The 25,005-nt window shown below is 42.4% G+C and overlaps 1 protein-coding gene across 2 annotated transcripts; it reads left to right on the top strand.

Annotated features, from left to right (window-relative positions):
• The first annotated feature begins 102 nt into the window (after positions 1 to 102).
• Positions 103 to 25,005, top strand: siah1 (siah E3 ubiquitin protein ligase 1). 2 transcript variants are annotated; one of them, XM_038274725.1, is made up of 5 exons: positions 103 to 244; positions 14,318 to 14,374; positions 22,617 to 22,798; positions 22,985 to 23,281; positions 23,662 to 25,005. In XM_038274725.1, exons 1-5 carry the CDS (start codon positions 172 to 174, stop codon positions 24,031 to 24,033), a joined length of 981 nt encoding a protein of 326 aa, XP_038130653.1. In that variant the 5' UTR covers positions 103 to 171; the 3' UTR covers positions 24,034 to 25,005. The 2 variants fall into 2 exon arrangements, with proteins under 2 accessions (XP_038130653.1, XP_038130652.1); XM_038274724.1 differs by lacking the exon at positions 103 to 244 and adding an exon at positions 5,626 to 6,575.

Here is a 25,005-nt window from a genome sequence, read left to right as displayed (position 1 = left end):
CACCGCTGCTGCTTCTCTAGCGCACAGTTGGGATGTGGGACCAGCAGGGTCTCATGTGTGTTTGAGCTTTTCTGCTGCCGGACTTCTGCCTGCATCATTGTTTAAGTTGTCTGGTCATTATGGGACCAGATGTACCCGAACAGATTGAGGAACTAATCCCGGGATGTAAAGATGCTGCCAATGGATGACTACTGTGATGAAGATCCACCCTCATGGTTTTTCATCACAGCTCCAACAACCAGAGGTGACCTTTGACCCTTTAGGTTCTGTTATCTACCATGCGAAGCAGAATTAATGAATGATGATTGATGGACCAGGGTAAAAAAATGCAAACAGTGTCCAATGTGTCGCCTTGTACCTGCATGTATATATGTGATCTTTGTTTACATCTATACCATGTAAATCTACACAGCCTTTGTCTGTGATAGAACAGGTCGTTCAGCGCGTTAGTTGTCTTCATGCTAATAAACGCGTCATTCCTGTTTTAAAATTTTTTTTTTTTTTCTTCAAACGGATATTAGTCCAAACAAACTGCGGTGTGGTTCGCTTCACGTATGATTGCAAATTGGGATGCAATTTATCAATGAATGAATGAATCTAAAGTTGATTGATCATATTGGTGACAGTTTACTGATAAACAGACATTTTCTCTAAACCTGAGTTTTCTCTGGTATCCTTTCCACAACATGAAGGGCTGCAGTACGCTTCAGTTCCAATTGACCCATATTTATGCTGTGCTTCTGTTCTCCCCTAGTCCATGCTTTCCTGTCTACTTGTCAGGAACATACTTGGCGAGGACACAAGTCCGTACCCGCGTTCTTGTGAACTGAGAAACAGCGTTGGTTCGGCTAGCAAAGCTTTTAAAGAGGTGGTTCTGGTTCCTCTGAGAGGAATGTTAGAACTTGGCTCCATGAAGGTCATTACCCCATAAAGCTTCTCCATCTACCATGCTAACAGTTAGCATGTCTTCTTCCTCTGTTCCAAATGCTTTTTGTAATTCCCTCCATTTTTTTAATCATCCTCTCCTTCTGATCACAGCAGAGAAGTTCTGCTGCTCCTCCATGCAGCGCCGCTAAATGGACCCATTTAGGAGAACTGAAGGAGTTTATCCAGAGTTTATATCCACTAACAGAACCACACAAAGTTCATTCTGCATCCTTGGATCCATGTAACAGTGGAAATAATCTGGACCGCCCCTGGATCCCTTCATGGCTCTCCACTGACATAACTTCTATTTCAAGTAATTGTGAGGCTTCGCTTTAAAGTGACGTCCTCTAGTGGACGGCAGTAATATTACAACATGGAAAGAAATTTCTTTTAAGGGACATTATCAGTTAATCAGATGGAACCAATTTTAAATCTAATAATTCATTAATAGAAAGTTGATTATACATTAGTTATTTACATTAGGGATGCACGATATTGGGATTTTGGCCGAAATCTGATATGCCGATGTTTTAAAACTCATGTAGCCGATAACCGATATCGATACCGATGTTAAAGCTGGACAAAAATAAGTAGTCATTGAAAATAGCAGTTTTGTTATCCGTTTCTGACACTTTGAAAAATAATATACTCAAATATATTTTCATATGCTGATATCAAATAGATTTTTAAAAACGTGGTATCGATGTATTTAACTTTCAAAATCTCGTGAAATTTTATCGTTCTGTTACAAACTCTCGTGATATTTTGCAAATTCTTGTGAGATTTTGTTAGTAAAATAGATCGATGCCGCGTCAATATATCAACATATAAAAATATGGCAAAATTTCGTGAATTTTCAGGGGATTCCATAGCATAACGATGACATATAGCAATATTTCATTAGTAAAAGAGATTGATATGGTGTTTTTAAATGGCAATATATCAGCATATGAAGATATTGGGATATTTTAATGTATCAATATTTTTTCCCTCGTCTTTAAAAGTTTTTAAGTCTGTAAAAAAGAAGTTTTTGAGGAAGAAGTATTTTTTTTTTAACTTTAGAAACGCAGAAGCTGATCAAATATCGGGTTAAATATCGGTGGGGTGGCCGATGTCCGATATTCAGTTTTAAGGCCGATACAGGCCGATAGCGATAGGGGGCAGATTATATCGTGCATCCCTTATTTACATCCCTATAATAATCTGGCTTACATCCAACCCAGTGCAAAAAGCATTTCTGGACAGTATTTCAACTTTTGTTTTTGTAATTTGGAGTCAATTTCTTTTTTTTATTTTGCTTATTTTTAATTATGCACGAAACAGCCCTTTTTATATTTTATTTAGTATTGTGTGTTTTTGCATTGTTTGCTATTTGGTTGCTGGGATCTTCTCAAAAGGTCTATTACTGACACCGAAAGACATAATGTTGGAATATTAATAGTGAAAAGCTTTGAACTGGTTAAAATAAAATGTTTTAAATTTTAAACCAAAAGTTTGAATGAGTACATCGGTGTAATTTTATGCACTCCGTTAGGACTGGAGACGAAATTGTAAAAAGAAGTATGTAAACATTTTGCATTTATGATAAACTTTTTTGTCTGTCAATATACTCTATCCATAGCTCTTAAAGTGGAAAATGTTTTGGTTTCAACTGGTTCAATTTTGTAAAAAGTCTTCTTTTATTAACCTTTTGCTATCTGATGATTAATTGAGAAATAAAAAAAAATCAACAGATTAATAGATTTGGAAAATAATGGTTAGTTGCAGCACTACACTCCATTGTTTTTGAAGGTAGCGGGGAGTGTATGACGCCATCCGGTTAAAAAAATACTTTATTTAACCAATGTACATTACACCAGGCGGCTACGCTCTACCTCTTATATATTCGGCTAGCTAATCTGAATCGTTCAGTTCCATTTCGATAGCGCGATTATCTGTGGTAGTAGCACTAGACATCTTCCAGGCATGTAAGTAAAACTAGCAGCAGTTCAGCGGACAGGATGAATGAACGGTAGCCGGCACACGGATGATGTCATACACACTGCGCTTTGTTTTTAAAAGATATAAATATAAAAATATAACCGCAGATTTCTGGGGGACATTGATTCGCCTACATGTTATGAATGGTGGCGTACCGTAAAGAATAAATGATGAACAGTTTAGTTTGTGTCTTCAAGTCGTTGCCCATAGGAAGACGTTACTGGATATAACCTAATGGAATATCTTCAGAACGGCTCCAAATGACACAAAACTCATATGGGTGAGTAGAACATGATGCAATAACGTAAAATCAAGGGCCAAATGTCAACAAAAAAAACCCCGGCGTTCCCTTTTAACCATCTGCAGAAAGTATGCGTGGACTCCATGCAGCTGACAGTATGAGCGTATTATACCTGAGTATGTGGGGGGCCTCTGGTTCCAACCAAAAGAGTATCCTGTTATGAAAACACCCTTTATTGATGATTCAAAGCCTAGGAGAAGACCGTCACCGCTCTAGCAGCTCTTCATGAGGGTTATTGCTGCACTGAGTAGCAAAGCTGCTGCTGCAACCAATCAGACGCTTAAGGATGCTCTCTGACCTTCAGTATCTGGTATTTGCCACCAACACGTTGCTTGGCGAGTGATATGGACTCAGGCTTGACTTTGATAAGAGGTGATAATTAATTATTAAGAAATCTACTATTCACTGGCATAGACATTACGTATTAAAGTCCCAGTAGATGAATAAGACCAGTCCTTCATCCAAACTGGCTTTTTTAAACAGAAGAAGATTCTGTTTGACTGCTGAATGCCTCCACAAGGGTTTGAGGTAGGGCTGCAACTAACGATTATTTTAAAAATCGATGAATCGGACAAAAAATATTTTTATTTTTAACCTCTTTATTCCAAAATAAACATTTTAGACAGAACAAACAAGCACACAAGTACAGGTTGCTCATTAACTGTACTGGTGCAATATGAAAAATAAATGTTTGTGTTAAAACTACGCAAACTTACATGAGAAATGTAGCTGTACATCCACAAAATATAGGGTAGTTTGTTTCATAAAGTGCAAAAAAGAAATTTTTGTTTTTAAAAGCCCCTAAGGGGCTCAAACAATAGCCCCCCCCCATTTCAACAAATGAGGTTTTTTTTATACTAGAAGAGTTCTGCCTTTTCAGACAGGAAAGTATAGCAGTTAAAGTTGCTACTTGAGAAAATACTGAACCATAGAGATGCTGGATTTTATTCTGCTTTACTTCCATAAAATACAGGATCCTCTTTACTTTATCTTTGCCAGAAGATTTAAACTTTAAAAGCCTTGCCCTCATAATTTGCAAGTTAATTATTTATAAAGTAAATATAAACGCTGCTTAAGCTAATTCAAATTAAATTAAAAGTAAAATAAGTAGCCAACCTTATCACTGTCTGTAACCTACTAACAAGGTAAGGAAAGCATCAGATGAGCTACCTGAGAAACTAACGTTACGTTTCCCCACTTTAAAACCAAACAAACATGGTGCTTCCGTGCCATGTTCATTTGTTTTGACAAAAGTTGCATGTTACGACTTTTTTCACTTTACAAAGCGCCGGCTATTTTAATTATTGTGATCAATTTGCGCCGTCAATCCCGGCGCATGCGCGCTTCATTTGCAGTCTGGACGCTGAGGGTAAACCTCCTGCGGCTCTGACTGCAGCGCTGAGAGGGACTCCTGCGGGAGAACATGGTTGGGATGGGGGAGGCGCCCCACGGCAGAGTAGGAATGATACATGCTTTCACGTAAGAGTCTCCAAAAGCCGCCAGTGACACCGTAAAAAGTCGCCAGATTTGTCGCTAGTCGCTTTTTTGAAAAATAGTCGCTGGAGGGGTCTGAAAAGTCGCTAAATATAGCGACAAAGTCGCTGAGTTGGCAACACTGCACCTGCAGCGCTGGCTCACTCTGACGTAATTTTTTTTCTTCCCCCGTTTCAGTCAAGTGGCAGTGATGACGGCGGCGGCGGATGACGCATTAATCGCACGACACAACTAATCCATGATGAAATTCGTTGCCAGCGCTTTTAAAAGTCGATTTTTATCGATTTTATGGATTCGTTGTTGCAGCCCTAGTTTGAGGAGAACCTGATGATTTCCAGGTGGTCAACTGCTTACGGCTCAGAGCCAGAGGCCTTCAGAGGTCCACAGCACTCTGTGTCCAGATGCTTCCACTCTGTTCTGGGAGCTAAAGTTTGATCTGATGAGTTTAGAAGTTCTTCTGCATCTTGGTTTCTGTCTTTAAAAAAAGAGAATGAGCTGCTTTTTGTTTAGTCTGTTTTTGATTTTACTTTTATTTGAGTCTGCTGGTTCTGGTTGGCTCAGCTCAATGTAGTGTTAATGTGACCAGGAATGAGCTTGTGTAGCAGAGCAAGCAAACTGAATGTAAAATTCCTAAAATTCTCCTGGACGTAACGTGTGCAAATGCCTGTAAAAAAAACCAAAAGACTGTTTTATGGGGTTTTTGGAATACCTGATTTCCTGTTTGAAGGCAGAGGGGAAAACGGCCTGGACCGAAGGAAAGAGGGAGGAAAGTGTGGTGTCAGTGGGGGCAGCTGATGTAGAGCCTGCAGCGAGACGAAGACTGAAATCTGACACTTGCAGAACCAACTTCGGACGCAGGGAGGGGGGAGAGGGAAAGTCGGAAGAAAGGGAAGAATATGCAGGATTTAAGCTGACATAACCGTGATAGGAAGAAGGAACGCTGCTGAGGCGACAACAGAGTGGAAATCTCCTTTTTGGTGTCCTGCAGGAGAAAACGTCTCTGTTTGGGAGAGGAGTTGTGTCTTGGGGAGAGGGAAGGGCGTGAGTGAGCATGCTCTGTTCGGACTGACATTGGATGCCAGCTTAGTTTGGTCCTTGCACAGAAGCAGGCAGCTGCAGAGACACCTACCCCACTGCAGGGGACAAAAAGATCATCAGTGGGATAAAAACAACAGGAGCAGAAGAGGAATTTCCTCCAGACGTTCCCTCTGAGGACACCAGGCGCTCTGAGCCATGGCTTCCTGTGTCCTGTAGGAACAGATTTGCACCGTATGGATTTTCCTCAGCCCTGTTCTTTTTTTTTTTTTTTTCCCCCGAAAGCTCCAGTTTTAGAAATGGCTGTTGGAGGAACATGGAGCTGTTCAAACTGCAGCAGAGGAGGGCAGAGTAGTCCATGATCGTTTGGCCAAAGGCACGGCGACGCTGGAACTTGGACACTGTTTATTGCCCGTTGTGTGAGGGGAAACGTAACGAGTCGGCGGCGCTGCTGTCAGAGTCCGTCCCGTCAGCGCCCCCCTGATTCCTCACAGCCAGGTTCCACTCATCAGTTTCAAAACATGCTGTGGAGCACATCCAAGATTTTTCTCAATTTGAAGCTTATGCTTTTATCTGGCTGCTAAGGATCCTGTTCCCGTTATATGGACACCATTTTTGTTTCTGTGGACCACCATAAGCTTCCTATACTGGGGAGTGGGAGGAGGAAATGTGAGCCTGGATTCTGGAAAAAAGGCTGGAGTGATGTGGCACGGGGGGGCCGCATGAATGTCTGTGGTGAAACCCAAGCCAGCAAGTGTAGCTCTGCATTCTCCACCCTGGAAGTCCTTGTTGAGACTCTTCCCATGTGTGACCGCAAGGAGCGTCCTTTCGAATAAAGGTGAACGAGCGTGAAAGCTGATGCGTGTCTCCCTGATTGGGCTGCCGTGTTTTTGCAGCTGTGCAGCTTAAGGTGGCGAGCAGAGCAGCGATTTCCGGCTCTGGTTCAGCTGTTGGTGTTTGTGACGGCTCCATGAATGCAGGCTGTGTGCAGAGAGCTGGATGTGGCTGAGAACAGAGGGCTCTTTAAACTGCAGACACGATGTTTCTCTGTTAACGCTGTGATGTTTGGGGGCTGAGAGAAAGTGGGCCACGAGTTCAGAACAAAGAACCGCATTTTTGTGCCGAACCCCATCCTCTAACCCCGCTCAGTCCATCTTCCTTCTCCATCCGTTTCCTTTATTTCCTTCCTTCACTTTCTGCTGGCAGGATAAACATGAGTTACTACATGTTGGATTAAAAATGGAGAGCTTCAGTAGAGAGTATTTGGTCCTAATCACATCTTGTGATGAATTAGATGTCTGCTACAATCAAATTAACAGGATTTCTGCAGTCTTCAAAAGTCTAGAATTTGCTTCCAAGATGTTTCCAATTGAAATAAATATGGAAAAAATTTATGTAGATACAGGAATTTGCTGTATTGACATTTTTTATTTATTTTTTTATTGTTTCTTCAGTGAGAAACTCTAATAATGCTAAATGAATGCCCGCTAATAGAAAATAGTTCCCGTCTCTACAAAACTCCAAATCCAGGTTCAACTCATCCTGTAGTTTTTACACTGAATCTGTGATAGAAATAAAACATTAAAGCTGCTGTTCTTAGGAGGAAAAGGAACCTAAGGACCAGAACTGAAGCTTTAACAGAAACAACATATTTTTTGATGAATAGATGAGTTTTAGCTTTGAAATAATTCTAATCGTAGTTCAGATACCAAAAATATGTGACTGGATCAAACTTTCAACATCAGCTGCCGTTCAAGCTCGTTCAGAGTTAAGATGCTGGACTTTAATCTCCAGAATCACACAGATATAGAGCTGAGCAATGAAAATGTAGATGAATCCCTCATTAAAGTCTTTATTGAGCATAATCTTGGAATAACCAGAAAAATAAAAGTCAATATTTCTAGAAATAGTATTTTGTTTTTTCTTGTTATGAGAAGGAAAGTCTATACGAGTTTGGTCAGCTAAATCCTTTCCTCTGCCTACATCCCCCAGAGTGCCGAGCTGGTTCTGGACTAAAAGTACTTATTTTTATCCTTAAATCATTAAAGAAATGTTAACACATCATTAAAGAATCATTAAAGAATGTTAACACAAATAGTTTTTATGCTTTTTACATTTTCTCAGTTAAACAGCTTGTCTGTCTTCCTCATCGGACATGCTTAGAGTAGTCCAGCAAAATATGATTAAACCATGTTTTATATTTTTGGTTTTATTCATCTCTTTAGTTAGGCACTAAATACCGTAAAGTTAACATGAAATAAAAAATAAAACTCAAAAAGACTAGATTTATGTTTGGGTCCAAAGGAGAAAAAGTTAGCTCCAGGAAGTAGCGTAGGATTCCATTTCCGGTGCAGATCGGCTACAGACGACTGATAAAACATAAAGGAATACATTATTAACCTTTAACACTTTATAGATTAGTACGCCTGCTATTTTTAAGGAGGGAAAAACGTAATTTAGGTCTTATAGCAAATAAAATCGAGGGCGACCTGGATGTATATGTGGTTGCACATCTAAAATGAGCTGATGGTACGGATTGTTCTTCCAGGACGGATCGCGTCATCAGGCTACCATACGACATCTTTGGTCTTCAGTTTCCGTCTGTTTTGAGGCGAATAATTTTGTTTATTCGGGGTTAGATTTCATTTTTCTTGGCTGGTTACTACGCCTGGTTTAAATGAACCATGAACCAGTTATTGACGTTTTCCTCTGACCGTTCCTGAATGCTGATTGGCTGCTCAGATGTTGAAAATCTATTAAAATGTATTCGAACTTTAGCAGAATTTTTTTTTTTTTTTTTTTTTAGCAGTTATTTTATATTAAATTTAATAATTAGAGTAAAATGGAAGTTTGATTGGCATTCATGGCTTTTTAGGAGGAAAATAGATCAATTTATCTGCCTCCAGTAAAAACCTGCTCAGCCTGTGTTTGAAGCTCAGCGGAGGGAAGCGGCATGTTTGAACCCTCCGCTGTTGTTTTTTGATGCCAGGCTGTGAATTCAGTCCTGCAGGGAGAAGCTGTTTAGAAAGCAAACATCTGTCCACCTGAGCTCTTTCCTGTTTTGTTCAGAAACAAAATTAATCGTGTTGAGGGGCAAACTTGTTGATGGTTTAGACATGATGACATTTTCGATCTGTAACTGAGGGGGTTCTGCAGAAAGCAGCCTGGGTCTTAAAGTGACGACGACACTGTGTTTGAGCAAGATGGTTCTCTAATCTGGTGGAAAAGTATCCAGAAAGCCCAGAAACTCTTATTAGTTTGGCTTTAACTTCCTTATTTAGCTTCCTGGTGGAGCTGAAAGGATTTGAAAATTATGATGTAAATATGCAATTTTCCCCAACAAATACTGATTCTATTTGTAATTAGCTTTGCTCTATTGACCAGCCTGTAGATGTTAAACTACAGTGTTTCGTTTGGCATCGCTTCTATGCACCTCAAACGTGTCTAAAGGCCAATTTATGCTTTTGACGCATAGCCTCTGCATCCATCAAATCTGTCTCTGTGTGCGCACCTCAAAAAATTCCTGACTACACGTCGGACGGTCGCAAAGCCATGCAGACCTCAAGCAGAAGTGCTCAGACACAAAGCATCTGTGATTGGTCCTTGGTACTCCTTTCCGGCTGTATGTGTGGTCTTCCTTCTCGATTCGGTTCCGGGGCGCACCATTTTTAACAACAACTGCAGGAACAACTACAATGGACAACTGCGACGAAAGGTTAATCGTTCTTTTTGCCATCTCCATTAACAGAACCTGTCCCTCTTCGATGTCAAGCAACTCTAGATCCATCTCCGTGACCCAGATATTTTTCAGACGTGGAAGATAAACACTCCCGCCGACGCCGCCAAAGTTCTCGTGACCATCCGCCGAAGTTCTCGCGAGTTCTAGAGTAGGCTCCCTCTTGCCATTTGGCGGGAAACTGCTGTGTGTCCAGACCGACGGTGCAGAAGAAGCATACCAGCAAAGCTGGTTGGCGACCAGACCCAAGCGACATTTGATGTGTGCGGATGCAGAAGTATAATCTGCCCTTAATTCACATGTTCTTCCTTTTATTTTTTATTTTTTACTATTTAAAACTTTGCTTAAAATTTGCATCGTATTGGATGGAGTTGCAGTTGTGTGTAAATTACCCACGTCTACTCCCATGTATGGATCTGTGCTAGTCATGACGCTCTCTTCCCCTCTGCGTACGGGAGTGAATTGGCAAAAATGTTGCTACACACAGAATAATAACTTTTTTCCTTATACATAAAAACAGACTATTTTGTAATTTTTATAATATAGTTCTGGAAAAAACAAGATTGTGTTGCTCTGCTCTTAGGCTGCCATCTAGTGGCTGGAGGTTTAATTATATAAAAGAATGAATTCAATGTTAGCTTATTAATATTCTTTTTTATCTAAGATATATTTGGCATTAATTTGAATTAATACTATAAAAAAAGGGATATTTGTCGACGATAAACCCACTTTAAACGTTTTATCACCACCTAAGGGTGGGAGTCAGTATTTCACTGGGGTTAAATATAATATGACCAAAAGTTGCTCCTCTGTGGTTTGAAATCGTTTTCTGTTCTGCTGATGCGTGCAGCGTTCACTGGTTCATCAGTGCGTTCAGCAGCCGTACACTCGGATTGGGGGAAGCCATTCACTGCTGCTCACTCCTTCCGCTCTCTATTGTTGGTCTATGGTGGAAATGGTGGAATAAAAGCAACATTAATCCTAAGAATCGGCTCAAAAACTTAAGCATCACATTACAGGGATCACTTGGACTAATGTGAGTCGCCAGCATCAGCCTTAACAATTCTGTAACAGTTATTTCATGTCATTTTGTGTTTAGTTTTTTTGTTGTAATGAAGTTTTAAAGGATTCTGTTTTGCTTCCTTAGTCGATTCTCTGAGGCTTTAAGTTTATATAGACAAAAATAAAGATAGTTTTTATCATATCATCCAGTCTTGAATCCAAAACTATGTTTTCTGGAGGTCCTAATGACAAAAAATCAAAAGGAATTGCTCCAACAATAATAAATAAGGGATTCCTAATCTCCTGCTGAGTTTTAAAGCAGCTTTGGTCCGAATAAATTGGGACCAGCACTGATATCTGATGTTATAATCAGATATTGAATACTGGCCATATTTATCAGCTTCTCCTGGAAGGTTGTGTGTTTGGTAGCATTGGTTTGTTGTTGAGCTCAATTCAGTTTCTATTCAGTTTATTACTATAGCCCCAATTCACATGTTATCTCAAGGCACTTTACAGTTCACCAGGTCATCCAGTCAAATTGATTCAAAATCTAAGGAAAACCAGCTGATTGCATCGACTCATTGACCCTTCAGCAATCCCTCACACTAAGCATGCTTGTAGCGACAGTGGAGAGGAAAAACTTCCTTTTAACAGGAAGAAACCTCCAGCAGAACCAGGCTCAGTGTGAGCGGCCATCTGCTGAGGCCGACTGCGGAAATACACAGCCAGGCAGACAAGCTCCGAGCCAGCTCCCATGTCAGAGGATGAAGAGAGCACATCCAGTTAGACACAGTCAGAGAAACAGGACTACACTGGAAAACAGGCCGATCTCAAACATCTATAAACAAGGGTGTTGGTGGCAGCAGCACAGCTGATATTTCTCTCCCGGACAGAGTCACAGCCCACAGGAACGAGGCAAAGCTCCTCTGTTGCCATCTCTGCTGATCAGCTGTCTTCAAATTCACATCCACTGGTTGATTTTTGAGGGTCAACCTCACAGCAGCATTCTAACAAAAACGAGCACGTCCGCCCAGATATGGGTGGCCCGTCATGGTAACACAGGTCCACCAGTGCAGCCGCATTTGGACAGGGGAACCACTGAGCCGAGGGTTCTTAGGACACTAGAACATGTCGTCTGCTCTCTGGTTGGTCATTTCAAGCCACGGCTGAAGCTTTGTGTCTTATTTTCTATAACAATTATTTGCCTGTAAGGCTGCATACAGGACGGCATGATGGTGAAAGTCCGTTTGAATCCGGATTCGAGAAATTTTACATGACCCCTAATGGAAATAAATTCTTCTTGTTTCCAAACTGCTGTGTGGATTAACTGCACTCTGCAGGGAGTCGGATTATTCCCATCTTGATTTGGTAGGATTCACAGATTAGGGATAAGACCGTGGCTGTGTTTGCATTATGAAATATAAATGAGCAGCACCAGCAGCCGGCGCAGCAGGACTGAGCGATTACTGCAGCCCCTCGGTGATGCATCTGACATTAGCAGAAGCTAAACATCCTAAATGCCTGAATGAGCATTCTCCAGTCTGCCTAAATGGTCACAATGGACGGCGAGCTTCCTGGTATCAGCCAGCCTGTTGGCACGGCGGAGACAGCAGCCATAAAAAACAAACGGTTCCTCAGAGCTGATCCACCTGGGAGGAAAACACTAATTCTCCAGGGACTTTCTGTCATCAGCCCAGGAGCTGTTGTTCTGCATGAGGTTTATCTGCTGCTGTTGCTTCATCCAAGAAACACAGCTGATTATATAGTTTATACATCATATCAAACTTCCTCTCCAAACAAGACATTTATGAAGTTTATGATGAATGCCCACTCCTATATTGCATCCTTAAATGACCAGAAAGGTTACATTTTTTCTCTCCAGATCCTGTTTGGGTCGTATTGGTGATGGGTCCACTAAACGCTGTGTCGGTGCAACCATAAAGTCACATGACCGATACAGGGGCTGTTTCTGACTGCAAACTAAACTGTGTTTATATTGAATCTGTCACCAGGATGCATCCGCTGAAAAATCTCTGATCTTTTGCTTTTTACTTTCAAATTCATCAGAACTATGAAGTCGCTTCAAAGCAAATTTATGACGCCTCATCAACCCGGGTGATATTTTTCAGCCCCTAGTTTTCTCCTTTTTCTGTCGGACGTCGTTTTGTTACGTCTGTGTATTTGCTGTGGAAAAACTAAACAATGCTGGACTTTCTGTTTACAATCCACCAGATTCAGCATTTCTTTTCTTTCGCAGTGTTTTTGTTATCTGTGTTTGTTGAAGCAACAAATTGGTGAATCTAAATGTTCAATTCCTCGGTAGATTAAGGTCACTGAATGATAATGTATCACACAAATAGTTTTATGATCCATTCTAGGGATGCACGATATAATCGGCCCCCTATCGGTATCGGCCTTAAAACTGAATATCGGACATCGGCCACCCTACCGATATTTAACCCGATATTTGATCAGCTTCTGAGTTTCTAAAGTCTAAAAAAAAATAAAAATAAAAATACTACTTCTTCTTCTTCCTCAAAAACTTCTTTTTTACAGACTTAAAAACTTCTAAAGACAAGGGAAAAAATATTGATACATTAAAATATCCCAATATCTTCATATGCTGAAATATTGCCATTTAAAAACACCATATCAATCTCTTTTACTAATGAAATATTGCTATATGTCATCGTTATGCTATTAAATCCCCCGAAAATTCACGAAATTTTGCCATATTTTTATATGTTGATATATTGACGCGGTATCGATCTATTTTACTAACAAAATCTCACAAGAATTTGCAAAATATCACGAGAGTTTGTAACAGAACGATGAAATTTCACGAGATTTTGAAAGTAAAATAGATACCGCGTTTTTAAAAATCTATTTGATATCAGCATATGAAAATATATTTGAGTATATTATTTTTCAAAGTGTCAGTAATGGATAACAAAACTGCTATTTTTAATGACTACTTATTTTTGTCCAGCTTTAACATCGGTATCGATATCGGTTATCGGCTACATGAGTTTTAAAATATCGGCATATCGGATATCAGCCAAAATCCCAATATCCTGCATCCCTAATCCATTCAGTTGTTTTTTTGTGTTTATTGGCACTAGCAGTAGCTAATTCATTAGCTATGTTGGAGTCTTGTATAGAAGACGTTCATTATAGAACAATAATGAAAGATTATAGCTTAGAATATTAATCAGACAAAAGTAGAAACACTTTCGAGAGGAGTGAGTGTTGATGCTGAAACATTACATAAAGGGTTTAAAGTTGCGGCCATAATATAGAGACATTTATATTTTAAAAGGTATCTTGACTAGCAGTTTGTGTTAAAATATTGTCAGTAACATGATCAAAACCTCTGTAATGGATGAAAAAGTCTGCTGTTAAAGAATTCAATATTTTACCTAAAGGACACAGATGATGCTTTTAAATGTGGTTTAAATCTACAGTTTTTTTTTGCTTAAATGAGCAGAGGTGAAACTAGTTCAGCTGGCAGACACAGAACATGTTTACCTTTCAGATAATTTCATGCATTCAGCAGATGAACATCACTGTGACGTCAGATAACCCTCGACCCTGATGGGTCGACTAATTCATCACTGCAGCAGAAGAAGCGTTTTAAAAGCGACAATGACCAACAAACATGATTAATGGAAATGTTTGGAATTTCAAAAGGGAGATGAATAAGATAAACAAGATGGAGATAGTTTATTATATCCATACTTGTAAGTCATCCCAACCACAGGGAAACGCTGAGCTGCTGATGTTCTGTTTGGTTACTAGAAGATTGTTTCATCTCCCTCATGTCTGTGTTTCTGTGTTTGCAGAGGTCCCAACATTTCAAGATCAGACGAAAGCCTTCTTTGGAAATCTTATGGACGAAGGTGAGTAAATATATCGGATTAATTGTCTTCTAGCCTCTCACTTCCAGGGTTTAATTGATCAAAGATTGCCTTGGATCTACACCAGAAGAAAAAAAACAGCAAATTGAATCAATAAATGCAGCAATGGCTCCAAGATTTAAAGGAATAGTACACCCAAAACATGATTAGCCTTCATTTTCTACTCACCCCCATGCTGAACAACACTCTGGAGTACTTTTTTGATATCTCAAATGCATCTGGAGATCTGGGAGGCTTCTTGCTGTCTGCTGACATTCAAATAATGGAGGTCTATGGTGCCCGAGACAGAAAGGTCCATAAAAGTCCACAAAAAACGTGTCAATATTCCTCCATACTGCTCGTCCAATGTATTCCAAGTGTCCTGAGTGGGTAGCATCCAGAATTTACTCGAAACAAAGTCATTTAGAATGTTTTTAGAGCATAAACAGTAGTGTATAGGATTTCCTAAAAGCGCGTTCAAGACGCTACGGAAACCGCGGCAGACCAAACCAGATGAAAGTGCGCATTCAGCTCGGCAAAGAACTCATGCTCTTCCTCAACACTGAAGTCCTCAGACATTTTTCTTTCGTTGTTTCTTTCTTTGCACAGGTAAACAGCACATTTCTTCTTCTACGCTTGCATTATCGGCAGAGCAGACGCTGAATGCGCACTTTCATCTGGTTTGGTCTGCCGGCTTCCGTAGCGTCATGAACGGGCTGGCGCGCGCTTTCAGGAAATCCTATACACTACTGTTTATGCTCTAAAAACATTCTAAATGACTTCGTTTCGAGTAAATTCTGGATGCTACCCACTCAGGACACTTGGAATACATTGGACGAGCAGTATGGAGGAATATTGACACGTTTTTTGTGGACTTTTATGGACCTTTCTGCCTCGGGCGCCATAGACCTCCATTATTTGAATGTCAGCAGACAGCAAGAAGCCTCCCAGATCTCCAGATGCATTTGAGATATCAAAAAAGTACTCCAGAGTGTTGTTCAGCATGGGGGTGAGTAGAAAATGAAGGCTAATCATGTTTTGGGTGTACTATTTCTTTAAGGCTTTATGTCTGGCGCTCTGCACACACCCACATCCGACCAGAAATGGTTCATGCAAAGCTGTGTTTACATCAGCCAGCTGATCAGTGCTTTCATGACGGTGTCATGTGAGGGACTGCATGTTCCTGCTGCAGGTTAGTTTTTGAAATTGGAGGATGTACGTTTGATGAATTAGACCTCCAAACTTTAACAACAGTTTTCTGGTGCATTTAAAAAAAATGAAACACCTGAATCTATTCTAGAAGGAAATAAAAAAAAAAACCAAGTGAACCTTCTCCAATGCTTCTCCCCCACACGCAACGCTGCACCGCTGTCACAAATACCAAATGACCAACGGAAACAAAGGGCTGCTAAACATCGGTTAGCGATATCTGCCCTGTTTAATTGGAAGAATAGGTTCAATAAAACCTTGTTGTCCCCCAGTGGGGGACCTCTGGGACATCAGCAGGAAAGTAAAATGCAGATTTACAGAAAGGTAGAAATATGTTGCAAATTTAAGCTTAATTTACAGCCTTTTGTTTTAATAAGAAAGAAAATGGTTCTGTTATTGTTAATGAAAATGGCTAATTGGGAAATCTAAGCAGGGTGGAGCTGGGTTGGCCAATTTAAACAATCTGCTAAAGATGTTTGCATTTGAAAAAGCTCCAAGCTGGCAGCAGCTCTGTTACTGATGCAGCTCTGCAGCAGCTTCATGTGTATCAGTGTTAATATGCTGGTGAGGATTCTCATTCATCCAGATCATAGTCATTCCAAAAAGGTTAAATAGCACAATCCACTGCAATTTGTTTCCCAAGTTTGAGGATTTTTTACTTCCCATGCAGGAAGCTTTTTCATTTCAAAATGTCAGAATTACCATTGAGTTATATATAAAGCTTTAAACTCAACTCTATTTCTGACATTTTAAATGGAAAAACCTTCCTGGATGGGATGGGAAACGTCTTTAAACTTGGAAACAGTAGCTGTTTTTACCATAGTCGATACCTGGCGGCTCGTCTCCCGGCGGCTCGTCTAGTTCAATGGGGGAAAAAAGTCCAAAAACTGTCCTATTCAATCAAATATTTAACAGATCTGTTTCTTTTTTCTTTTCTTTTTTATGTGGAGCTGGATGTAACTTTTTAGTTTTGGGGGTTTAGGGAGGATCCGGGGGAAAACCAACAGAACATCTCCGGTCTGTTCCTGGATTATTGGTCCATGGTGCTGTTGTCAGGCGCAGTGCTAAGGAAGCTCACAGCTGCATGATTAGCTGCTGGTACCACAGTGAAGAGTGGAGGATCATCAGAAGATCATGCCATGCTGGGTTAGTCTGTCGCTGGCTGCTTGCTGATTTATATGCATCACTGTGTGTAATGATTAATTTGTTCAAAAGCACCTCAGACCTCCATGCATCCAGGCCCTCGTTGCTAGTGGTGTGTTGATTGATTGGCCACCTATCTTAATTGGCAGATTTTCATGAAAAAGTGTGATTGATGATCACAGATCATCTTTTGTTAGCGATCACAGAAACCGATCACCTGAATGTCTGTCTTGGCTTTGCCTGCTGCGTATTTCCCTCTTTAACTCTCACTGCACAGCACAGCATCAAATCCTGAGCACACCTGGACATGTTGCACTTTGGGAGTAAAGTGAATTTTGCTTTTAGCCACGGAAAAATTCCTTGGAGGTGAATCGCGTCAAAACGCACCAATCCATTGTGACATTTAGCAATATGCACGTCACGCAGTATGATAAGTTATTGAGGCTCACCACAGAAGAATAGACCGCAGTTAGAGCAACTCAAAATGACTCTCTTCCACGGACACGATGGTCAGAAAAAATAAGGATTTGATGAATGTTATAAAGGAGCAGCAGGGAAAAACTTTAGGTTCCAGCGACTGCTCTGGATGTGGGACTGTGCTGCTGGGGCGTAAATGTTTCAGCTCCACCTGACAGTGGAGTTTCAGAGCGAACGTCTCCTTAAAGCTACAGTGTGTAATTTTCAGCGACATCTAACGTTCAGACTGCAGACCGCAGCAACATGAACATCTCCCCCCCAACAGTACGGCGAGCGTTACGGGACAAAATGTCTTCCACGACGTCCGCATCACCTACCTTCTCAAGTGATGAGGTTTGTTTACATAGATAATTTTAATACTGCCATCTATTGTTCAGTACCGTCTCAGTTCATCTCTCTCAACTTGCCGTAGTTACTTTCGAGCGTAATGGGCGATCTCGCAATCGCTAGTTTGTTGGCTCTGCGCTGCCGTAGCGCAAAGATGTCTGCCTCCATGGCTGACAGACCCGCTCCTATGTAATTATAAATAACGAATTCTAAGGCAACGCAAATATTAAGGTTAAGAGGCTGAGCTCGTAGATGATGATAAATAACATAGTTATGTATAATATATTACATTTCTGACTGTATATCCCTGTAATTATTACACACTGTAGCTTTAAAGCTGCAGGATCTATTAAAAAAAAAAAGTTTTCACATGTGTATTAAAACTTTAGCTGTGCGCTAATATGAAAGAGATAATTTGAGGAAAATCTGTTAAATGAATAAATTGGGTGATTTTATGATTACATTTTGACAGATATTATAGCCAGTTGTAAGTCGGCCCCACTGATCTCTATTTATTCACTGGATTGCCACCGGCCGCCATACCCGCCACTCCCATTGAGTGGGAAGCCATAAATATGCTTACATGTGCAGCATTTGGCTGCAAAAACAGGCAGTTTGCCAGCAGTGGGAGGACATTCCACAGGTAATTCCAGTCAGTGGATGTACTAACCAAGAAAATCCATATAAACGCAATGTATCCAATAGTATGTAGTATAAGATTAGTCTGGCTATTTTGAACCGACTCAAAGACATTGACTGAGTTAGCCATCGACATTCTGTCTGTTAGAAAATAGAAAGTAGAGTACCGTATTTTCACGACTATAAGGCGCACTTAAACGTCTTTTTTTTCCCTCAAAATGTGCGGTGCGCCTTATGTGTGTTGTAACTGCGACTTTTGAGACCACCTCATTGAGGAGATGATGAAAGAGTGGCTGAATGTAAGGAGACCAGGTGTTTTTTTTTTCCACTCATCACCATCGCTGTTAATATGTAACTCCATGCGTGCCCATCTCACAGCTGATGTGAAAAACATGGGGAAACAAATTAACCCTGTGCTCGCTGTTCAACCGTTCGACATCGGTGTGAACCGGACCCAGCAGGTGCAGCAGAAGCAGCGAGTTTACATGCAAAGTCAATGGTTGACGCGCGTATAGGCGCAGCAAAAGGTCCCGCAGCGCGTTTTGAGCAGCAGGTGCAGCGTCGGGAGCGTTTAAGCATCTGACGCACCGCCAACACGCTGCTGCTGCTCGAGATGGAAAAATTGAAGTTTTGCTGCTGGACGCGCCGCATCAACCAATCAGAGAAGCTGATCTGGGAGCTGACAGCGAGACAGACACAGCGCTCTGATGACATATGATATTAGCGCAAATGAAAAAGGCTGGATGGATGAGGAGATGATGAAAGCGTGGCTGAGGCAGCTGTATGTGAGGAGACCAGGTGGTTTTTTTCCTCGCATCACCATCGCAGTTAATCTGTGACTCCATGCGTGCCCATCTCACAGCTGATGAGAAAAACATGGTGAATCAAATGAACGCTGTGCTCGCCGTTATCCCGGGGGTCTGACAAAGGAGCTTCAACCGCTCGACATCGGTGTGAAGCGGCCGTTCAAAGTAAGGCTGCGAGCGGCGTGGGAGCGATGGATGACAGGCGGAGACCACAGTTTCAGGATAAGTGGAAGGCAGCGCCGGGCAAGTTACGCCACCGTTTGCGGATGGATTGTAGATCCTTGGACTAACGTGTCTGCTGGCTCTGTTGTTCGAGCTTTCGCAAAGGCCAGCATTATTTCTGAGGAGCCGCGCTGCACGGAAAGTGACTCTGACAGTGAAGAAGGGGAAATTGGCATGTCTGATTTAGCGCAGCTGTTTAATTCAGAAACAGAGGATGATGACTTTGATGGGTTTGATTAATACTTTGTAATAAATACATGAATAAAGCACAAACATACTCAGTTTTGCTCCCGCTCTATTTTTCTACCTGAAAACTTAATTCAACAGCAGCCTCTGGGCGGGTCTCCTCCTCTTCATCGCGGCGGCTGGCAGGTGTTTTTTCATCTAAATAATCTAAATCTTGCAGCTATATTTGCTGTGATCAGTGGGAATAAAGTAGTTTTAATATGTTTTTAAGTGAGAAAGTCCACCTGAAAACTTCATAATTGCAGTCAGTTCATCCAGATTATCTATTTCTGTCGGAGGCGCTCAGACCCCCACATACCAGCGGTGCGCTGACAGCAGAAATCCCTTCATCAACAGCCTCTAGGCTGGGCAGCCTCCGGGTTCACCGCGGTGGCTGGCAGGTGTTTTTCATCTAAATAATTTCAGCTGCAGGCACCAGGATACCAGTAATAAAAGCGAACATATTCCGTGGGCAGGTTTCAGGATTTTAATTTAATTTAGGAGTGATCACAGCGCTGTGTCATCTGCGATGTGTCTGTCTCACGGCCAGCACCCAGGTTTGATTAATAGTTTGTAATAAATACATGAATAAAGCACAAATATACTCAGTTTTGCCCCCGCTGTATTTTTAAATACGCAGTAGAGCTATTTAAAGGTAGTAGAGGACATGTACCTGTATATACAAAAAACGCGCCCTATAGTCCGGTGCGCCTTATGTCTGTGTTAAATACAGAAATGGGACACATAACTGAGAGTGCGCCTTTTAGTACGGTGCGCCTTATGGTCGTGAAAATACGGTAAATAGAAAGTAATTGACTGAAATGTCAATGTAGTAATTCTTAAGTGAATGATGTCGTTTTTGTAGTGTTAGTTTTATTTCTCATTAGAAAAAGTCATATTGCATGTTATATTGATGAGGGGGGAAAAAAGCAACACAGACATCTTTAAAGGCTAATGCACGGACAGAGCATGTGTACAGCAGACGGGTGCTTGTAATTCAGACCTTAATGTGAAATCTTGAAATTATATGCAAGATATTATTGTGACAACAATGTCATCAATACATGTATATTACATCAGCAATTTATCACTTTTGGAACATCGTTATTATAATGCTCAATTAACAAATACATTTTGTTGTGATGGATTTGTATAATATGTTATATTACATGATTTATTGACTTCATAATGCAATGTGATGTGCCTATTTTTTTAATCTTAAGTTACAGTAATAATCTACTTATTCTATGAAACAGCAAGTGTGTTCAAGTTATGGATTTATCTTTATTTTAAAAGTGTTAAGCCCCCCTGAAAATGAGAAAATCATTGTTGTTTGATGCTGTAGCGCCCATATTGTTTCCATTGTGGCCGGTTTAATTAGGGAGTACCAATATGGCAGCCGGTGGCTTCACTTCAACCCCATACTGCTAACGGTCTATCAGCAATCCAGGGAGTAAATAGAGACCAGTGGTCGGCCTGCTGGGTGATCGGTTTCTGGACCAGTGGCTAAAATCCAGATCAGAGCATCATTATTCCATGACTGATGGATGCAGCATATAATCCGTTGGATGCTCTTTGGCTAAAAGGTACATTTCAAAATAAAAGCCTTGATGCTGACAATGAATGAATTAACTCAGTTTCTTCCTGTTTTTATGTGAGGGTTAATGTTTTCTGTAGGCCAACGCAGAAGAAGACAGGAACAGTTTCCTTTATTTAGTGATAAGTCATGTGGATCCCGCAGGTCGTCTCACCCTCTCGTGTACCGTAGTTCTTCTCTGCAGGAAGTTCATCAGGTTGTTCCTGCAAGGCAGGAGCGAACCCAACGGTCTGAGCGGATCCATCCTCTGACTGGATGATAACTTATCTAGGCAACAGCGTTGTTAGTCTCTCTTTCAGAATAAAATGCTGTGCCCTGGTTTGCCTGGGCCTTGATCCGTCAACCCTTCGGTTCAAGTCCTGTTGGAACCTTGGGTAAGAAACTTCCCCAATATTGCTCACTGATGGAGGTCAGTCAGTGAACCCCAGTGTGGGTCACCACCATCAGTGTGAGAGAAAATGGGTGAATGACTGAATGCAGCACTTTGGTCAAGTCTCCTGAAAAGGGTGAAATAAATACAGCCTATTCACCAAAAACTTTGCCTTGTCTTTCTGCACCAATTTGAAAATGAAGTTTGCTGAACCTGAAGCTGCCGGCGTTGAGCTGCGAGAACTCGTAGCGCACGTAGCTGTGACCTTTCCGTTGTGCTTTAAGGCCCCTCTGAATGTCCTGAGCTAATCTGGTCTCTGCTGTTAGCATGCTAAGAGCTCCTATTAATAGCAGCTAGCGCTGCAGGCTGTCTTTACCTCTATAGCGGGTTCCAGCGGCCACATCTGCATGCAGACGGGTTGAACCCCTGAATCATTCTGCAAACATTTCAGAATTTGAGCAAAATATTTCAGTTTCTTTGATCATCAAATCTGATAAATTAGATTGATTGAAATGCTGCAGCTCCTGCAGCTCAGGTTTAGGATGAAATAGTCAACAGCTTCTCTCAGCTGCTGGGTTGTCTGCGCACATATTGTTCTACTGCCTCCTTCTCCTCCCACACACATTGGCACCCCCCCTCCCCCCGTCTGACTCCTGATAATCAAAACAACAAGCCTGTCAGGAGGCGGAACGGCTGGAAAACCTTAAAGTTCTCCTGTTTTTTTCTGCTTAAATAAATGGAAGCTGCTTTAGGTTTCTCAGGTTTCTAAGTCAGGTTTTGGTTCTGATTCATCTCTGAAGTCGGAGCTTTGATCTTTCTCCCAAGTCGATAGTTGTAGTTGCTGGAGGGAAAGTTCAGCTTTTATTTCTCACTCTATCTGCCCTTAGCAAGAAAAAGCTGAAGGAAACATTTTGATGCGACGCAGAACTTGTATCAGTGCATTATGATAAACAAACAAACCAAGATCATCTCTAAAACCTTGTTTCTTAAAAATGTATTATAGTTTGTTAGTCTTTAGATGTTTTTTTTTTTTTTTTTTTGCAAGGTCTATTTTTTGTATTTTTATTTCAGTTGATGAAAATGTATTTTTTAAATCTGGTTCTGGTTATTTTTCCTCGCTCTCCTTGGTCGTCCCGCCCCCACATCCAGACGCAGCGTTCCTCTAAAACGCTGGGATCCAGGATCTGAAGGGCTTTAACCATCTGATCTGCTTTCTCGTCTAACCAACAGAAATGAGTCGCCAGACCGCCACCGCGCTGCCCACAGGAACCTCCAAGTGCCCCCCCTCTCAGCGCGTGCCCACCCTGTCGGGCACCAACGCCTCCAACAGTGACCTGGCCAGCCTGTTTGAGTGCCCCGTCTGCTTCGACTATGTGCTGCCCCCCATCCTGCAGTGTCAGTCGGGACACCTGGTACGTCCCTCCCCAGAACCACGCGGGCGTCCAGAACCTTCAGCTCCAAACTGTAGTGAAGTCTTAGCTTTAGCTTCTCCCTCTTTACAACATTTCACCCTGAAGCTCAGGCAGATGAACTCAGTTTTACGTCTGTTTTCCAAATCGAGTCACGACCTTCTTCTTGTCCCCCCCTCCCCCCTACAGGTGTGCTCCAACTGCCGGCCAAAGCTCACCTGCTGTCCCACCTGCAGAGGTCCCCTGGGCTCCATCAGGAACCTGGCCATGGAGAAGGTGGCCAACTCGGTCCTGTTCCCCTGTAAGTACGCCTCGTCGGGCTGCGAGGTCACGCTGCCGCACACCGACAAGACGGAGCACGAGGAGCTGTGCGAGTTCCGGCCGTACTCCTGCCCCTGTCCCGGCGCCTCCTGCAAATGGCAGGGCTCCCTGGACGCCGTCATGCCGCACCTGATGCATCAGCACAAGTCCATCACCACGCTGCAGGTCAGAACCGCACAGTTTAAACCTTCTGGGTTCTGTTTATTGAGAAGTGGTTTTAGATCAGGGGACAGCGGCGTCCATCGCTGAGTGCCGCCGCCGTGTAGTTTCACATCAACACAGCTGGATCAAATGAACAGTTTAAGACTATTTATTTATAAGCAGCAGTCATATTCAGCACAGGGAAACATTCCCACGTGCTGAGGCTGGAAAACTTCCTACTATCATGTTTTCTAGTTCAGATTCTAATCTGCAGGAATTTCTGTGAATTTGTCTTCAGGATGTTTTCCTCCTCACTACCAAGCTGTGATCAGTTAGAGCGCCCTCTGCTGGAGGACAGGTTGAACAGCAGGAATGAACCGAACGTTTGTTTTTCCTGCTTGCAGGGGGAGGACATCGTCTTCCTGGCCACGGACATCAACCTCCCCGGCGCCGTGGACTGGGTCATGATGCAGTCCTGCTTCGGCTTCCACTTCATGCTGGTCCTGGAGAAGCAGGAGAAGTACGACGGACACCAGCAGTTCTTCGCCATCGTGCAGCTCATCGGGACTCGGAAGCAGGCCGAGAACTTCGCCTACCGACTGGAGCTGAACGGCCACCGGCGCCGGCTCACCTGGGAGGCCACGCCCCGCTCCATCCACGAGGGCATCGCCACGGCTATCATGAACAGCGACTGCCTGGTGTTCGACACGTCGATCGCGCAGCTGTTCGCCGAGAACGGGAACCTGGGCATCAACGTCACCATCTCCATGTGCTGAGAACGCTCGGCAGACGAACGTTAGAGTGCAAGGCTGCTAGGGAGGGGGCCATTTTAATAGGGGGCCCTATCAGTTGGGAGCCCGTGGCCCCACCCTGTTTCTGCTACACCCCTGAGACGTGGAACTGGACCGTGCTGGGGCAGCGCTGAAGGCCCAGGGGTGATGGACGGACAGACGGACGGATGGATGAATGAGTGAATGGATGGATGTTAAAAACAAGGATGTAACCGTGTAGAGGACATCTTCCCAGACACTCGGACCCGCCAAGCGCATGTGTCATAACCGGACTCGACGTGAGGCTCCCCAACATTTCAGGACGAGGCCCGTCTCACTAAAGACGTTCTGACCCGCCCTTCAGAACCCAGCCTGCTACCTGGCTGCCCCCTCTCATATAAAACGTCTCTGAACCCAAACCTTCATCCTCCCATCTGCATACGGGTCCATCTGGACCAGATCTAGAAGTTTGGAAGCGGACCTCAGCTGCTCTCGGTTGGTTCTGATTGCATCGCCGGGGTCCGGTCCGATCCGGTCCGAGGGCAAAGCTGCATTTCAGTTCTTCAGACTCTTTGTTTTGTTTTATCGTTTTTGTCTGAGAGGTCGACGGACTCGCCGCCATCCAACGCCCAGCCTGGAACCAGGGAAACTTTCTACGGTTCAGACGTCGCTGTCGTTAAAAACAAATAGATCATAATTCTCATCTTTTGTAAAGAATTTTATGAATTAAAAGGCAGTTTGTGAAATTAGTGGCTAAACTTCAGTGTTTCTGGTGAAAAGAAGAAAAGTCTGTTGGGTTGTTTTCCTCTCTGTTCTCATGTTGGTGAGATATTTCTGTTCTACCGTTTAGTTTTCTTCTCTGTGGAGGACCCCCCCACCCCACCCCCGTTCTTCTCGGTAATGTTGCTGCTCTTCCTCAGAAGCTCCATGACTTCTCTCTGTTTTCATTTGTCGTTAAATAAATCTATCTTTTTCATT

The sequence above is a fragment of the Cyprinodon tularosa genome, unplaced genomic scaffold (assembly GCF_016077235.1).
Source record: "Cyprinodon tularosa strain WSP-4 unplaced genomic scaffold, ASM1607723v1 ctg927, whole genome shotgun sequence".
Taxonomy (NCBI): Eukaryota; Metazoa; Chordata; class Actinopteri; order Cyprinodontiformes; family Cyprinodontidae; genus Cyprinodon; species Cyprinodon tularosa.
The sequence above is the reverse complement of the archived record's forward strand: the minus strand, read 5'-3'. Positions and strand labels throughout refer to the sequence as shown.

Bases quoted from the DNA above. Each gene is read 5' to 3' on its own strand.
- siah1 (XM_038274724.1), top strand. From the start codon at position 6,464: ATGTCTGTGGTGAAACCCAAGCCAGCAAGTGTAGCTCTGCATTCTCCA. The intron at 14,375-22,616 runs GTGAGTAAATAT...TCTAACCAACAG, and splicing joins TGGAAATCTTATGGACGAAG to AAATGAGTCGCCAGACCGCC. The intron at 23,282-23,661 runs GTCAGAACCGCA...TCCTGCTTGCAG, and splicing joins AGTCCATCACCACGCTGCAG to GGGGAGGACATCGTCTTCCT.